Source organism: Labrus mixtus, chromosome 12, assembly GCF_963584025.1.
Source record: "Labrus mixtus chromosome 12, fLabMix1.1, whole genome shotgun sequence".
Lineage (NCBI taxonomy): Eukaryota > Metazoa > Chordata > Actinopteri > Labriformes > Labridae > Labrus > Labrus mixtus.
Genome location: NC_083623.1, coordinates 10,890,158 through 10,907,328, shown reverse-complemented (window position 1 = coordinate 10,907,328; position 17,171 = coordinate 10,890,158). Strand labels below are relative to the sequence as shown.

Here is a 17,171-nt window from a genome sequence, read left to right as displayed (position 1 = left end):
TCAGGCTGCATGTGAGCCACTGGCCCATAACTCTCCCATTCTTTCAGTGACACGGAGAACTTTTTATGGTCTCATTTACTTGTGAGTAAATCATAGACGGGAAACGCTGCCATGCACTTTTTTTTGTTTTAGCCATGATGGAGGGTTGCCTGAAAGCGTTACGTCGAGAAAAAACAGATGTCTGGGAGGAGATACGAGACAAAGAAAGACAGGGAGAGGGAGGATGGGACAAAAGCTGTTTCCAAGTAATTCACAGGAATGTTTTTTTTTTACAGATACCAGACGACTTATGTTGCCAATAAAGTAGGAAGTAATAAGTACCAGAAATAACTGATGACTGACCTGATACTATCTGTGCTACATTCTGTTGAAAAAACCTACATTTGAACGCCCCAATTTATCAAAGAAACAGAAATTTAGTCATATAGTTTAATTTCAGACCTGACTTAATTCCCTTTTCATACATTTTCTTGTCCATGCATTCTTGTACCAATTAGTTACAGCCAACATAACCCACTTACAGATGCCAGACCATGAGAATTGATACATTTAATCCCTTCATTATTGCAAAAAGGGGTTCAGGCATAGTCCAAAGGGGTCAGGCGCTTGTTGCAAGTGTGTTTTTGTTAAACCTCCTTGAGTGAATTCTATTTTCTGAGGCACCTATGACACTTATCTGGACCACAACAATGCCCCCTTTCTGCTCTCCGCTCAATGCTTGGCTGGCTTCTCTGAATACGATCCAGGGCCAAATAATCCATACCCCTGCACCCCTGACACAGCACCCACTCACACAGAAACACACACATGAATACACATGTCGGCACTTAAATGGTCACACATGTTAAAGGTTCACTGAAACATATGAGTCTCACTCCTTTTTGTATTTTACAAGCGCACACACGTGAGTCTTATCTTAAGTTAATATCAACTCAAGGTGTACGTACATTCACAAAGAAATGAAACTAAAAAACAAATGTAAGCGTGAAACCAGACAATACAAAGAATGCATGTATGGTCAACACATTTCTCAAGAGCTCAAATCAGAATTAAAACATTACAACACTACCCTCATGTGGAGATATTGAAGCATAACAATAACGTCACACTGAAACTCTGAAGCTTAATAGTGGTGAAACAATGTCGTTTTGACCAAAGCTGGAATGACAGTGACATCTGCTGTTTTTCTCTGAACATGTGGCGAGATTTCACTCCGGTCTCGAACTCAAACGTCCAGTCTTTGGCTGGATGAGGAAGATTTGAATTAACTTTACTCTCTTCAATAAAATTGTGGACTTTATATCTTTTTTATTATTATTCATACAGAACTTTGCTTGAAAACGTGCTTTATCAGAAACATGGCTTATAGAGGACTCCAGATGTTTTTTTAATGACATAAATACAATTAAGTTTACTGTGTGAGAGTAGATCTTGAGGTGGAGAATCTCTGTTTGTTCATTGGGACTATATGAATTCAAAATTTGGGATGAACTTCCTGATGTTTCAGAGGGTAGTGGTGGAATCAGTTTTTGTAGAGCTCATTGTAGAATATCATTGTAGGAGTTATTTATCACCCACCTGACTCTCCAGTGAGAGAGCAAACTATACAGAAAATATGTATATTCTTACACCCCTTACCCATAGTGCCTATAAATCTTACATAAACAAATATATACTAAGTAGACTATATAAGTAGAACTTTTTGAAAAGAATATTTTGGTGACAAATAAGGAGGTGTTGTAAAGACATTGAATGTTATTAACAACATTTTAAAAAGAGAAAATACCTTCAGCCTTTTGTGAGGGTGAAAATGTTTTCAATAATTCTTATGACATAGTTCAAAATGTGTATGATATTTTTTGTTAATCTCAACAGGAATTAGCCAATAAAATGTCTGTTTGTCACAGTAATATGGACAACATACTCACATACGGGTATTCCGTTTTTCTGCTTTTGGTTTGATTGCTATTGTTACTGTATGTTCCTAAATATAAGTTTAACATACTACTATCCATATTTGAACATAATTATGACTTCATATAAGCTGTTTGAGTTTTCTGCCTCTTCCTGCACTGTACGCTATCTACATTTGTTATTGTGTATGTTTTCTTATTTAAGCTTTACTCAAGCTAAAGTTAAAAACTGAACATTTCTTGTAAACAACAGAAATGAAAAGTCTATGTTTTTGTTACACGATGGAATTAAAGCGTATAGGGAATTCATTTAATATTGATACAATTTCAAATATAATTTATCTATTAAAAGTCCAAAAGGAAACAGACTCAAGCAAGGTTTTTTTTTTGTCATATTCGTTTTCAATATAAAATATTATTTAGTGGCCTGTGGACACATGAAAGGCAAAGCAAAAGCAAACCTCCATTGATTAAAATAACATGATGGACAAAAAAATCAAGAGCAGGAACACAGTTTAAGAATATTTTGAGAAAGGTTGAAATATCATGTTCAACTCCCTTTAATTACAACTAAAAGGGAGATAGTTTGAGATCTGTAAATCACTTCAAAACAATTTTAATGTAAAAAAGAATTGTCACCCTCATGTTGATTTGAAGCCTTCTGCATAATGTTGGATAATCTGTTTTCATGTCTGATGAGTACTTTGCATAAGAATGTACAGCAACCTTTACTTTAAAAATAGATTTGCAAACCCCTTCAAAACCAAAAAGTAGCATCGTTCTTTGGAGTACGGTAATCAAAGAAAGCCACAGGAGGCTTTGGGATGGAGGAAATACACAGATGCCACAACTTACGTACCTCGTGTTTCTGTGTGAATAACTGATAAGCAACATTTAGAGATCTGTCCAAAATAGCAACAGCATTACCATCACTCAGTGAGTGTGGTCACTGTGGGGTTTGCAAACAAGCCGCCTTTTGGACAGGCTCCATGCCTTACACATAATCTAGCTTATCTTCAGTCTGCATGTAAAAACATCCTGCATGCTCTCTGTAAATGACAACAGACACAAGTATTCAAATCGTCACTGTATTTATGAGTATTTATATCTCATATCACTGTTTATGCAATAATAAAGCTCCTCCAAGTAAGTGCACATACTTCTTTAGAAATATACATGTTTCCTGTTTGTCTCTTACTTTCTTTGTTGGGTTGCATTTTGTGTGCTAATGCCTCATAATGATGTTTCCTTTTTTCTTCCTTCTTAAAATCTCATTCATTTTCATTCTGGATGTTGTTGTCCCATGCCGCTCATATAAAACAGCAGCTCTTCGGCTTTCTATGATGCCTTTGCATGAGCTAACATGCAACAGAAAAACCCTTTTCCTATTGTGTTTTCTTAACCCTTTGATTCATTCTTTCCTTTTTTTAAGTTTCATTTTTTGCAGCAAAGTGTCAAGGCTGGATTTGAACCCATGGTCTCTGCGACAAGGACCTCAGCCTCTGTACATGGGGCACGCGTCATATCCACTATAGCCTTTCTGGCACTACCATATTTTCCTTCCTATGTGTCGGAAATAATACATCAATCCATTTTCTTGGAGGTTTACAGTCCTAAATCCAAAATAAATAACCCCCCACTGCTCTTCTGTTACAGCTAATGCTTACACTACTACTGGGAAGCAGTCTAATCTTTCACTAACAGTGGTCTCCCAACAGCAAGTGGGTTTGAATTGATAAGAGACAGAGGGTGGTGAGGTCACCATGTCACTCCTTATCATCACAGCCATTTGAAGGGAAGGTTCCCTTTAAAATATTTTTAAACACATGGCTCTTCTTCATGAAGGTAAGACTGTTGGAATTTACACCTCTGCTATTAAACATGCTAATATACATATGAATACCGTCTTATTCTGATAAATATGTATGTTTTTTCTTCCAAAATGTTATCAAATATACATGTATGTGAGTTTTTTCAGGTTGATTTGTTGAATATTTTCTCAAATTCAAATATACAGTAAGCAGGACAGTATTTAAACATCACTGAGGTACCACTTTTTAGCGCAAAATAAAGTCTCATTTATGTGTGTAGATGTCTGGTATCTTTTTACTCTACTTTTGCAATACAGTAAATGAGGTATCTTCCCAAATGTGTTTTCAAAATGATGATTTATTGATTGATGTTAGGCTAAATCGATCATTTCCAGTTATGGGAATTAGATTTATACACAATTGTGCACTTAAAAGGGTTTGATTTGGAGTAAATAAACAGACGAACACATTTCTGTCTTGAAATACAGCAACACTTTATGTGATTGAACACAATCATATGCAGCTTTCTATGGTATTTTCTTTCTAGCTGGAGCCTCCTTGATGAACCAGAGGGCATCATCTCAAAACCTTCGTTATAATTCAATCTACTTTGAGAATCAAAGGCAAATATTTGCTTAGACTGTGGCGGGCAAAACACATTTGAATAACTTAAAATTCAAACTACACAAGTGCACTATTAATAGAAGATATCAGAAATAAAGGTGTTTAAAATATGCATAAAGAGTAGCACTGTGGATAGGCCTGCTTATAGATACAAGACTGATTTAGTTGATTCTCCTGTATAGGTGCATTATACAGTGTATAAAGATAGATCAGTGTCCTAAATCTTTGCCCTCTAAATAACCGTGTCTTAAACTGTCTGGTGTTACCTTAATTACTGAACACATTCACAAGAGTGAAACACTAAACACACTTTGAAAGGAACATCGTCAGATCAATACCTGTGGGAAAGAGACACAAAGAACTAGAGGGGTCAGAGGGGATAGAAAAAAAGATTATACACTGAGCGTCGAGGCCACCCACAGATGAGTTCACCAGGATGGGGTTAAGCTGTCTGCTCAGACGGCAGCGGCAGTGAGAAGGCTGGGAGGAGGAGAAAAGAAACCACGTAATCTGATGTCCCGCCTGCCGCTCACCGAAGGCGGCTGTGGTCTGCACCGGGAAGGGTGCTGCTCAGGATAGCTGCCCTAAATGGATTACAGGGCTGCACATGTCAGTGAAAGGACACCTGAGCAAACACACACACACACACACATGAACCTACATACACAGACACTGTACGCAGGTGCACAAGCAGAGGAGATTAGTCAGAAGTGAATTTTTCCCCCCCTGCAAGGAGCTTAGACTCTTTATCACCTGAGGGAGACAAATGGTGTTGGTGGCTCTGCATCTTTCTTGGCTTTTTCTCTCAATATTTTCCTGTTTTTCTATAACCTTTGTCCTTTTAAAGACATTGGCTACCAGATAAATGATTACCCTTTCTTCCAGATACCTGTTTTGTTGAAGTTGACCACTGAATCAGGTGCCTGAGAGCTGCTACAGAAAGAGGATGCAGTCAAACTCAAAGGAAGATCAGGAAGCCCAGGTCCAGGTTCCAGACAACAACCAGGCAGCCGGTCTGGACACATCAGAGTTCGAGGTGACCTCAGACCGGCTGCAGCAGCTGATCAAGAGCATGGAGGTGCTTCTGTCTGACGTGGAAGAGCTGAGAGGCCACTGCAGCCACCAGGCCACCGAGCTGATGCGGGCAGCGGTGGAACTGAAAGAGCAGCAAGAGGACCTAAAGGAGAGCTACTCAGAGCTGTCGAGAGAAATGCAGGAGGTCATGGATAATGTGGAGGACCTGTTCAGCACCAAGAGCGCCTTTGAAGCCAAAGAGAAGCAAACACAAAAACTGAATCGACAGCTTTAAGGGGGAGAGAAGTGCCAAACAGACTCAGTTTCTCATTTAGGAGAAAACAAAAACAGCTGGGGGTGTGGTTTTGGAATTGGATGTGTGAGACAAAAATTGGACTTGATGGATGGGTATGGAGGTGGGATGTGATGTTGAGGTTTTTGTGACTTCGAAACAATGCTTTGATAAGATTCTTGTATGGCTATATACAAACATTTAGCTGTGGAAATTACATTTTTTGTGTGTTATCTGACATATTTCAGTTAGAGTATTTTTTGAAATGTACGAATCTGTAACCCTACACTTTTTCCTGTAAGTATATTACGATACATACAGCCTCAAAAATAATCATAAAGTTTAAACAAGACTTATGACAACACAGTAGGCTATGTAGAATATTTAGAAAAATCTGAACTTTATGAGTTTAAAAGGGGGACAACTTGTGTTGCTTTCCGAGCTGAATAGGGGTAACATTTGTGCATTGCTGTTATAGGCCTATAGGAATTCACCATAGTCAGGCAGCAGCCATTTTCCTCTAAAACACATCATGTTAACCAATAGCTACCATCAGACAACAGCGACCTAGCAGTTCTGTTGGCTCAGTCATGATTAAATGCTAACATTACCTTTGATATTTATCTACGATACAGTAGTTGTATATTCTTAGCTATTTTTGATGCTAGCTAGCTACAAGGTACATTATTGCTAACATTAGCTGTTGTCGGAAGCTAATGGATTTAGTAGGCTACATTATAACTTTTTTTTGCTAACTTAAATCTATTAACACATTTTCTATTATCATCAAGCTGCATCATCATGAATAACATTTTGGAAAGGTTGCCATAATCTTATAGCTAACAATAATGTTATCTAGTTAGTCTGTTAATGTCTTTCTTATCATCATTAAGTCATATCGTGAATAGGCCCAACACATGTGAACATTAATATTCTAACTTTAGCTATGTTAGCTAGATGGCTGGTTGCTAATGTAAGCTGTTGTTATAGTAGCTTATATATTGTTATTTTAGCTAATATGTAGTTTTAACTTATATGTTATATGTCCCTCTGGATTGTTAAAAATGTATTGTCCTTTTGTTTTCTCTTTGATCTACTAATTTAGGTTTCAAGATTAATTTAGGACTTATTTAGGATTCGGGATTTCAGGCAAATAGTTGACTAAAAAACTAGAATGCAGCAATACAAAGTACATGGTCATTGGAGCTTCCCACACTGAGTGTAATGTCTGAAACAGTGATTGTTTAAGTAAAAAGTAAACTTTATGAGTGTGACTATTTGTTGTATTCCTTTCCTGCTATAGCGATGCAATGACGTAATTGTTTAAGTAAAACGTGAACGTTATATGATTAACAGGGGTAGCCTACAGTTTGTTGTATTGCCTTTATGCTATCAAAGCAAGAATAGCATTGTTATAGCCAAATTTGAACTTTATGAGCTTGACAGCAATTTGTAGCCTTGCTTTTTGCTAGATTGTCATGTGCTACTGCCGCTGTGTTTGATATGATGACAAGACCATACACAAATCCAAACTAGCTGCGTGTCAACAAATGATTTACTTTTATGTCTGCTGTCATTATATATTTTTCCAGCCCACCCACTAACGTACACTCATCCCTTATTTCCATCACTAAGGTATTCCGTGTTGACAGCTTAAACTACAGTATTCAGTATTTGTTACTCTTGTCAGCCTGGATGGCTCCTCGAGCTTCTTTTTTAACTGAATTTGATGACTCTTCCATATTCTCTTCCCATCCAGGCCACACTCCTTCGTGGTTACGCACTAAAATACATAAATAGATCTTCAAGCCATGTTTTTCTCCCATCAGCTTCTCTGCTGTGACTTATTGGTCTGTATTTAGTGGTTATGGGATGTGTGAAAAGCACATTCAGTGGCGTACGACGTGAAAAAAATCAATCAACGGGAAACTTTAACTTTTTAGCTGTCAAACTCATTTTGGTGGGATGGGTAAATTATTGCGCTAAAAATCAATGTGTACAACCATTCATACATGTGAACAAAATGTTATCCTCCTCTTCCTCTATCTGTTTCTGAAAACACGTTGAGTTCACTAAATAGTTTCACAAATGCACTTTTTCAGTATTGATAATTTCTTTAAGTTAAACACAGGTACCTATTAGAACATTTGGAAAAATTCCAGCACATAAAGTGTCATAGCCTGAGGGTCTTAACGGCAGACATGTTCAAAATAGAAGTATATATTCAATGTAAAAAAAAAAAATATGATGGGGGGAAAAACGGTTCCTCTGTGTGGTTGAAACCTGACACTTTCTGGGCTGGGGTGTGTGTGAGCTCAAAGGGTGAGGAGATAGAAAGCTGGGTGTCAGTGCCCACCTTCAAGACTGCGTTGCACGTCCCTCTGGACTGTTGCTCGACCAGCTGGGAAATTTAACTTTGAGAGGTAGGAAAAAATACACTCTGAAGACTTCTTTTTAAAACTGTTTGATAAATCCTGCTGAAGCAATTTGCATGTGTAAAAAAATATCAGGTAATTCCAGGAATTTAGGAACTCATTATGTATAAAGTAAATCAGTAACATTGAAAGTGTCATTATTTAGTTGCTATTCTCTTGTGTTGGTAGTTCTGCAGTTTCTTCAGGTGATCATGAACATCCTACAAGTCCTGGGTCTCCTGCAGCTGCTTGCTGTACCGGCTTTCACTGTGAGTCTTACTTTTAGTATTCACAAGATCTTATCATTTTCAAATACGTTGGTTATCATACGATGGTACTCATATGTTCTTTTCCATACGTAGAAATTGCAAAGTACATGAGAGAACAGTATGTCCAAAATCTCAACAAAAATTTTTTTACCTCTCTGACACATGTGCCCACATGTGATGCTGTTTTTATGTCGAGGAGGAAAGACGGTTTGTGGCTAAATGTTCCAGCATCTATTTCGGAGTCTGTAGCATGCTCTTAGTGTGTGGTGGTGGTTAGTGGTGGGTTATGATATGGTGTGTGAGAGAGAGCATTGTGTGTTCTAGAGGCTTTATATTTTTCTTGTGTGTTTGTTTGTTTGTTTTTTAGTTTACACAACCAACCCATGACTACTGGGGAGAGTTTGGAGCCTATGGGCCCTGCAGTCGTACCTGCGGCACAGGAGTGGCAATGAGGACCAGGAAATGTATCACTTCAAGGTAGGACATTAAGACATTACATGTTAGGGTATAGATACAAATTTGTAGTGAGCTACTTAGTTTTTTTTTACATATGATTTAAAAGTTGTACAATAGTTTGTATTATGTTTATGCTTTTAATCATTAATAACATATTTTATGTCCCTAATCTAGTCTTACTTTATTCTATTACAAAACATAATTTATGTAAAGTTATGCCCATGGCATGTTTTTTTTATTGACATGACCAGTGAAGCCCAATGAATTCCTTCAAAAGACTATTTTAAGAGATTGTGTCAAATAGTAAACTTTTCTTTCTCTTGCAGGACTGATGGAGGACATAACTGCTTAGGATCCCCCAAAGCCTATCGCACCTGTAGTACGCATGTAATTATCCTTAAATACTTTTATTATGCTTTTTTATATAAAAAAACAACCTATCCACAACCTACACAAATAAATCACACCCATAATCCCAAACTTTGCATAATTACAGGCTTGTCCTGTTGGATCCAGGGACTTCAGGGAGGAGCAGTGCTCCCAGTTGGACAGAACGGACTTTCAGAGCAAACAACACTCGTGGGTGCCTTATTATGGAGGTAACTGGTCAATTATATATACCACATGATTCTAGATGGCATAATACCTTTGTCGTGGTGGAATTTAACTATCTTGGATCTTCAAGGCAGTCTATATTTAACTTTCTTTTTAAAATAGATTCATGAATTGTTTATGACATAACTTTTCTGGATCTTTTTTGTTCTTTAGCATCCAATCCCTGTGAGTTGCATTGTGTCCCAAGGGGGGCAAACTTTTTCTACAGACACAGACCTGCAGTCGTGGATGGGACGCAGTGCTACGTAGGCCGCACCGATATCTGTGTGGATGGTGTCTGCAGGGTAGGAACAAAACTATAATCTATAATAAAATCACAGATTCTCTGCGCTTTGTATTGAACTGTATATCTATAGCATATCTTTTCTGAACTTGTTATTCCCAGTTAAAGGAAAATAAGATCAGTAATCCAAATTCACAAGCCCAAACGCCAACTCTCATCATCTTTATATGACGTGAAATAATTTGTCCTCCTCTAGATACTGTCCCATGGAGAGTTTATGGGCTTGGATGAAGACACAAATTCTGTACACTCGGCTGCTCCTGTTGTAGTTGCTCCTCACCCAAGAGAGACACTCTCATACTTCTACAAAACTGGTGTGTATGGAGAGTGCTCTGCTGCCTGCGGTGGAGGCATGCAGTATCGCAGCATTGAGTGCTGGGTTCAGGACTCTGCCAACCCCCGTGTGGTGGAAGAGTCTTACTGCATTACCCAGCGCCTGCAGAGACCGCAGAGCCAGCAGGCCTGCAACATGCACGCCTGTGCTGCTGAGTACAGCGTGTCCAGCTTCAGTGTGGTTTGTACCTTATAAAAACAACTCAACCTTATATTTATGTTTTTACTCTCATACAAACAAGCAATGGCTTATTGTTTCTGGAGTAGATCTAAGAGAATAAACGTAAAGTATGCCTTACAACACAAGATACAACATACACACCAATAAATGTCCACTTTTCTGTATTTTTTTTTAACTGTCCCATAGTTGTGGATACTTTGAAGATTATGTTCAATCTTATCAAGTTTTCAAACTTTTGATGAAAAAAAAAAAAACACTCTTGTGACATAGAAGCCTGTACTGACGTATTAAAGTGATTGGGATGTAATATATTAATATCTAAAACAGTTACTGTTTGCTGCTGGACTGAATTTTTTTTATATCTTGTTGGTCAGTGCTCTGTGACTTGTGGAGAAGGGCAGCAGACAAGGGAGGTGTTCTGCGTGGGGTCAAGAGGTGAACGCCTTCCTGAAAGCGCCTGCAGTGGATTGGCCAGACCTGCTTCTGTCCAGACTTGCCGCAGACCTGCCTGCCATACGCACATCACCTGGCACGTGACCGACTATGGACTGGTATTTGTAATTTCTCATCGCAACTACAACTTTTGTCACACTATTTTATCTCTGCGTTTTTCACACTTGCCTGGCTTGTCTCTGTAGTGCACCAGAAGCTGTGGTGGTGGTGTGAGGGAGAGGAGAGTGGGCTGTTTTGATACAGATCTGAACCCCTACCCAGAGGCCCGCTGTGGAGCAGCTAGCAGACCAGTCTCTGTGGAATCATGCAACTCACAGGCCTGCCCCGGAGCACAATGTGAGCCAAATCTGACCACATTCACACGCTGATTAAACTGTTTGTGCTTTTATTTTAATCAACCTTTGTTCTTTTTTTTTTTAGTGGTGCCAAGTGTGCAGGATCCAAGGGCACACGAAAGCACTGTGAGAGGATTTGTGCCCCACGTTCCAGGAGAACCCTATGGTACGTCATCTGGGATACCTTGTTGAAACGATTCCCCTGAGAAGTGAACAAAATGTACAACTTTTTTTTAAATGAATGCAGAACCAGTTATTTGAGCTCAAATATTACTCCAAAGACAGTAAAGATAGTGTGCCTTAATGTTATAATTACTGCTGTCTAGACCATGATTGCACAGCAGTATGAGGAGTTTATTTTAATACCGTACCACTGAAAGCAATGTTTACAGTCTGAAAAATTAACCAGCCAAATTTAGCTTGATCCAGAATTAATCTTGAACCTTCTAAAAAGGATAAGCACATATTTTCACAGGGCTATGGAATGTACAGTTGCAATAGGCATGTTTGACCATGTCTCTGTTTGTGTTTGCTTTCTTTAGCGTCCAGGCCACATACAAACATCGTGTACGATCCATACCCTTCTGTGATTACTCCTCACTGTGCTCAGTCATTCTATGGCTGCTGTCCAGACGGCCAAACCTCTGCTAGAGGGCCCCATGGCGAGGGCTGCTCCCAAGATGACTGTGTCCGCTCCAGGTAACTACTGCTTATGGATTCAGTTCTTGTTACCAATATGTCTCATAAAGTGTTTCCAACATTCAGTGTATATATATATATTTTTTTTTAGATACGGCTGTTGTTTGGATGGCGTGACCCAAGCTCAAGGATTTGGAAGAGTTGGATGTCCTGAGTACCGGCCAACTGTGGTAGGAAACATACTGGAATTTGAATAATGAAGAGTTCCACCTGACAAGGAAATATATACCATATTCACCTGAAAGCCATTCTCTTCTGATGTAATGCTCAAATGTTCTATTTAGTAATAATACTTTGTTTCAGGATTTAAGTTGTGAAAACATGGAGAATTTGCAGATACTTGGCCAGATTTGAAGTTTAAAAACATGACCTATTAGCTACCGTTGCGTATAGTAATGGTAGCAATGAGGTATTTGAATTCTAAAGTCAGAGGTTAACTGATGGTACCTATAGGTTATCAAATGTGATCCACATATGGCCTGATGTCGCTCTTGGTTTTTACTGCCAATTGTCCTTACCATTGCTGATCGATAGGGAAAAGGTCCAATGATAACAACTGAATCATGAAGAACCTGAAACACATAAGCGCAGCACCCATTGTGAACAGGACAACAGATGAAAATAAAAGTTATATCAAAATGTTCACCTTAACTGCATTATGGGAAAAAGATTATCAAGAGTTTTTGGGTGTATGTTGCATGGGGCATGATTTTAAACTAGTGACTGATTTAGAATACCTCTTTCATAGGATAAGTTTGAATCACCTTTTTAAATGTGTCTGTCACAGGTCGACTTACTTCAAGAAATCATAATCCTAAAGCACTGGAATACCCCATTTTATAAATAGAACTCAGCCTCTGAATTCTTTCTGCTCTATATTGTATATCAGTCAAATCTGTAAGTAGAGTTACAATCTTTCGCTTCTTGATCTTCTCTCTTAGCAGTACACCCCGGCTCCTGTCCCTCCATCCACTGGTGATGTGTGTCTCTTTCCCCGTGACGAGGGCCCTTGTGACACTTGGAAGGTCCGCTACTACTATGACTCAGTTGCTGGCAAATGTACCGAGTTCTGGTTTGGAAGCTGCCAGGGCAATGGCAATAACTTTATGTCCCTGGAAGCATGCCAGAGACAGTGTGGGAGCACCCCACCTCCACCTCGCAGAGAGACCCCCAGGAGAGGGCCACCCAGGGGTGCCCTGAGGGCAAGGGCATAACCATATGTTCCCTTATTGCCTACAAATCTTGAAAATAATACAGTGTCATCTCTATGAAGTTAATCATGTGATTTTTTTTACACACATAATATGTACATACCTGAGATCATGCACTAACATGTTATGAAAAACTCACCACATAGGCCTACCTTTCTTTTAAACAGGAATTTACATTAAAGATGATGTAGACCCCCTCAGATTTATTCTGAAAGGATCCCAGCTCTCCATTCTGGTCTTAGGTCCTCATTTTGTTATCTGTTTAACCCCTTTTGGTGTTTTATTTCTCTGTTTATTCATGGATGCTTTGGCTTATTGATCAGGACTAAAATAAAACTGTTTCAATGTTATTGTCAATCAATAAATTTCCATTTTAATGGTAATCGGTATTTTTATTTCGTCTCCATCTGTTTTTGCACCAATTGCACCAAGTTTACCTGACAGATAGGCTACTTCTTTTTCTTATATTGGTCTTTTCTACTAAATTGTGGAACGTATCATGTAGCCAACTTATTATATAAAATATTACATTATAGAAAGTGATTCAAACAAAGGACATACATTTTGTGGCAGAATATTATAATGTAGATAGAGATAAAATTGACAATGTGAATAAATCACTTACAAGTCTATGGAATAAATGCAAGACTATTATTTTGAAACAAAACCTTTATTTTGAAGGCGAATCATTTAACACCGGAAAAAAAACTTTATTTCAGTTCCTCTGTGAAGCTTTGATCTTACAGCTAGCAGAATTTACACGGGGCATTTTGTGCTAAAATACATCAATTTGTTGCTTTTTTTCCATCCCTAATAAGTAGACACGGTCTGCTTTAAGCACGAAAACATGGTAAGATGAATTTGTTTTATGTTTTCAGAGGTAAATGCTTGCAGGTCTGTCTATATTAGCTCCCGTGAAAACCCGCAACGAAGCTACCAAGCTACAAGGCTACGTTTACTTACGTTACTCTAAAGGTCCTATTTCTTCTTTGTGATGAAAACCAAGTTACATTTTAACAGCTAATCACCGCCTGTCAACCTAACTATGAATGATGGAATAGCCATTGTATTTATTTCAGACGTAGATATCATCTTAGCATCCTGATTTGTGATCCATCGTTTACCTCTGAATGAAACCACTGAGAGGGTTTTAAGACAACACGGGGCTTTATAATAAATGTGAGGTAGAAACACAAAACTGTAGGTGTTGTGATGAAGACAGTAACATTTGAAGTAAAATGTGTTTAATCATTTTTACAGTCGCACACAATTTTGCTGGTTCAACCAACCAAGAGACCTGAGGGCCGCACATATGCTGACTATGAGTCAGTGAATGAATGTATGGAGGGTAAGTCTTCATCTGGTTCATTTCACCTTTCACTATATCACAAAACTCTTTTGTCATCACACAAGTGTAATTAGTTTGTCTTATAACTGTAGCAGGTTATACCCACCATAACCAACTTTTTTTTAATCTCTTATATTATTGTTATTCAATTGTTTTTCTTTAAGGCATTTAACCTTTATACATTTTACATTTCAGTGATGTTATATCATGCACTCAACCTCGCAACACACGGCCAAGATACATTTCTCAGTAAACAACTTAATCTATAATTCATTTAATCACTCCCATGTTGTCTTTAATGGCAAATCTGTTCACAAACTCACAAACACACACACACACACACACAGCCTTTAAAACCCACAACGCAGACTAAAACAACATTCAGTAATCATTGTGACAACTTCATCTTCAACCAGTATTTCCAAATCACAACAATAAACAAATCGTTCTAGCCGCAATACAGAGAAACTTTTGCCCGATACTTGCCTTACACCAGTGCAGCCTACAGACTGTACAGCTTTTACACCATACATCCATAGCAGCCCACAGTACAGATTTACTTCTTCATTTAGCATCGATTTGGCATGCAATAGTTTATTTATTTTATATTTTATTTTACCAGGCAGAATTGCTTGAGATCAAATGACCTCTTTTTCGAGCAAGGCCTGGCCAAAATGGCAGCAGCAAAAAAGAAATATAAGACAAACCCAAAAGAAAGCACAGACATGAGAAAAAGAGACAAATACAGTCCAGAAGGTGAAGAAGAAGAAGGAGGAGGAGGAGGACAAGATCATGTTAAACAAAAACAAAGCACAACACCACAATGCCAAGCAGCAAGGTTACATGTAGCATGATCCCCATAGTAAGCTTAAAGCTTCTTTGTGACAGCACCAACAGTGGGCGCAGACACAGTATCACCTGTGCCCACCCACCTGGGGCAGTTCTGCAACTGCCATACTGTTATTGTTGATGCTCTTTGGTGTTTCTCATATTTTTGTCCTGTAATTATGGATCATCTGGCACTATCATTTTGAATAAAGTTCTCTCTTCTCTTTCTGTGTATTAAATACTAACATAAATATGTAATGATTAAATTGTTCTTTCTTTGTTCTTGAAAGTTAAGTATAATGTCTAGCTACATGTTCGGAGACACCTCATGCACAAAAAACAGGAGTAAGGGACCACATCAGTCATCCACTGTAACAAAAAACCTATGATTTTTATCCTCTATACCCTTAGGTCTTAAAACAATAAGTTGATTGTAGAAAAAGGATATTTAACAGCTTTAGTACTTAATTTCAGATGCACACTTTTGGAACTGGTTTTTGCTTTTATTTAACATTTTGTCATCTCTCTTTCAGGCGTTTGCAAAATGTATGAAGAGCATCTTAAGAGGATGAATCCAAACAGTCCCTCCATCACTTACGACATTAGTCAGTTGTTCGACTTTATTGATGACTTGGCAGATCTAAGCTGTCTTGTGTAAGTAAAATATCCCTTGTAAATGCATGTGGAATTTAATTAAAAACAAATATTACATTATATAATTATCTTTTCCCCCCCCTACAGCTACAGAACTGACACACAAACATACCAACCATACAACAAAGACTGGATCAAGGAGAAGATATATGTCCTGCTGCGGCGTCAGGCTCAGCAGGCGTCAAAGTAAAGGCGTCAGGAGTTGTCTTGCCACACACTTGGAAGGAATTCAAGGTGCATAACATTTCCACAGCATCTTGAAGATCTGTGTAAAAGGACAACATGTCAGTTTGACAAGGAAAGGGTTCACGATATATTGTACTCTGGAAGCGGAAGGGGTTGAAAATTGGGTTAACATCAGAAGTTTCTGCCTTTATATAGAAAAATGTGTTACAATCGGTTTAGAATAAGGATAATGGCAACAAGGACTAACTTATTGATTGAGAGGGATCACTGCTTCGAGAAAAGCTCACCAGGAACGAAACAGTTTTTGTTTTTACAATTTTTCAATTCTGGGATTTGTTTTTTCTTTTCTATGTGACTTTTTTTGTTTTGATAAAGCTTTTCGTGGAAGTTGAATTTGTACATGCTGTGGATGCGAATGCAGATTTATTTTTAAAAGAGATAATGCTGCAGCCTGACATACCCACCCATTCATGTCACTGAACCCAGAACACTATTTCCAATATTTCAAGTGTTATTAAACATTGTTACTAGAGCCTACCATAATGAGGTTTTTTGTTTTTTTTGGTAAACTTTGCATTATGCATTGCATCTGATTTCAACCAGTATCTTCAGTTACAGTTTTCTTTGTCTAAAGCAAAATAAACTATTGCTTTCTGATTGGTCTCCACTTTTACTTTCATAACCATTTGTAAAAAAATAAATAAATAAAAAAAGAAGAAGGGTACATTATCTTTCAGCTGAAAGAAACTGCTGTTTTATATGGATTTGCTTCTCAATGGTTGGACTCCTTTCTGCTTTTGGATATTACAAAATGGGTAACTGTCTCTTTAAATGTGGCGGGCTGCCCTGTTGTTGCTGTGCTGGAAACCCCGTACTGACTCAGAAGGGACCCAAGATGGCTGAATACTCACGGGGGGGGGAGTTAGCAATTATCTGAGCAAGACGTCGGGAATGAATGGCAAATAACAGTATAATGTAAAGCGTTACCTTTTAAAGAAATTATCCGAGTACAGTTTGTTGGTTTGCATATATTTTTTTTAAAGAGATGCACGAATACCAGTAAGGAGAGAGAGGTCTCTCCGCGGCCCCGAGCCAGAACATGGCGGAACACTTGGGGGAAGAAATAGCAGCTAACGTTAGCTAGCTGGCTAGGCTGGCGTATTATACAGACACAATTAGACAAATCGGTTCGAGAGTAAACACGGCGTGTGCGTTCCGCAAATATTAAACTATGTCACCGCTGTACAGATCC

At 38.3% G+C, this 17,171-nt stretch overlaps 3 protein-coding genes across 5 annotated transcripts in view; 2 read left to right on the top strand and 1 right to left on the bottom strand.

The window, feature by feature from the left end:
* sod2 (superoxide dismutase 2, mitochondrial) overlaps positions 1–17,171 on the bottom strand; it is a 167,309-nt gene that overhangs the window by 105,482 nt on the left and 44,656 nt on the right. The gene's annotated exons all lie outside the window — the stretch shown is intronic.
* On the top strand, positions 7,952–13,077 carry paplnb (papilin b, proteoglycan-like sulfated glycoprotein). Of its 3 annotated transcripts, none has more exons than XM_061051940.1 (13): positions 7,952–8,077; positions 8,266–8,337; positions 8,705–8,814; positions 9,120–9,180; positions 9,290–9,392; positions 9,562–9,692; positions 9,888–10,205; positions 10,580–10,756; positions 10,844–10,994; positions 11,079–11,159; positions 11,536–11,692; positions 11,784–11,862; positions 12,634–13,077. In XM_061051940.1, the coding sequence occupies exons 2-13, from the start codon at positions 8,281–8,283 to the stop codon at positions 12,904–12,906; spliced, it is 1,698 nt and encodes a 565-aa protein (XP_060907923.1). In that variant the 5' UTR covers positions 7,952–8,077; positions 8,266–8,280; the 3' UTR covers positions 12,907–13,077. The 3 variants fall into 3 exon arrangements, with proteins under 3 accessions (XP_060907923.1, XP_060907925.1, XP_060907924.1); XM_061051942.1 differs by having other exon boundaries at positions 7,957–8,077; positions 12,637–13,077; XM_061051941.1 differs by having other exon boundaries at positions 7,959–8,077; positions 8,258–8,337.
* Positions 13,598–16,576, top strand: LOC132984906 (enhancer of rudimentary homolog). Its single transcript, XM_061051944.1, has 4 exons — positions 13,598–13,753; positions 14,164–14,251; positions 15,613–15,733; positions 15,821–16,576. Exons 1-4 carry the CDS (start codon positions 13,751–13,753, stop codon positions 15,921–15,923), a joined length of 315 nt encoding a protein of 104 aa, XP_060907927.1. The 5' UTR covers positions 13,598–13,750; the 3' UTR covers positions 15,924–16,576.

What these genes read in the sequence shown, in the direction of transcription:
- LOC132984906 (XM_061051944.1), top strand. An exon ending in AGTGAATGAATGTATGGAGG is followed by an intron (nt 14,252 to 15,612) that starts GTAAGTCTTCAT and finishes TCTCTCTTTCAG; the next exon opens with GCGTTTGCAAAATGTATGAA. An exon ending in GCAGATCTAAGCTGTCTTGT is followed by an intron (nt 15,734 to 15,820) that starts GTAAGTAAAATA and finishes CCCCCCCTACAG; the next exon opens with CTACAGAACTGACACACAAA.
- paplnb (XM_061051940.1), top strand. Translation starts at nt 8,281, where the DNA reads ATGAACATCCTACAAGTCCTGGGTCTCCTGCAGCTGCTTGCTGTACCG. An exon ending in ATCGCACCTGTAGTACGCAT is followed by an intron (nt 9,181 to 9,289) that starts GTAATTATCCTT and finishes GCATAATTACAG; the next exon opens with GCTTGTCCTGTTGGATCCAG. An exon ending in CGTTCCAGGAGAACCCTATG is followed by an intron (nt 11,160 to 11,535) that starts GTACGTCATCTG and finishes TGCTTTCTTTAG; the next exon opens with CGTCCAGGCCACATACAAAC.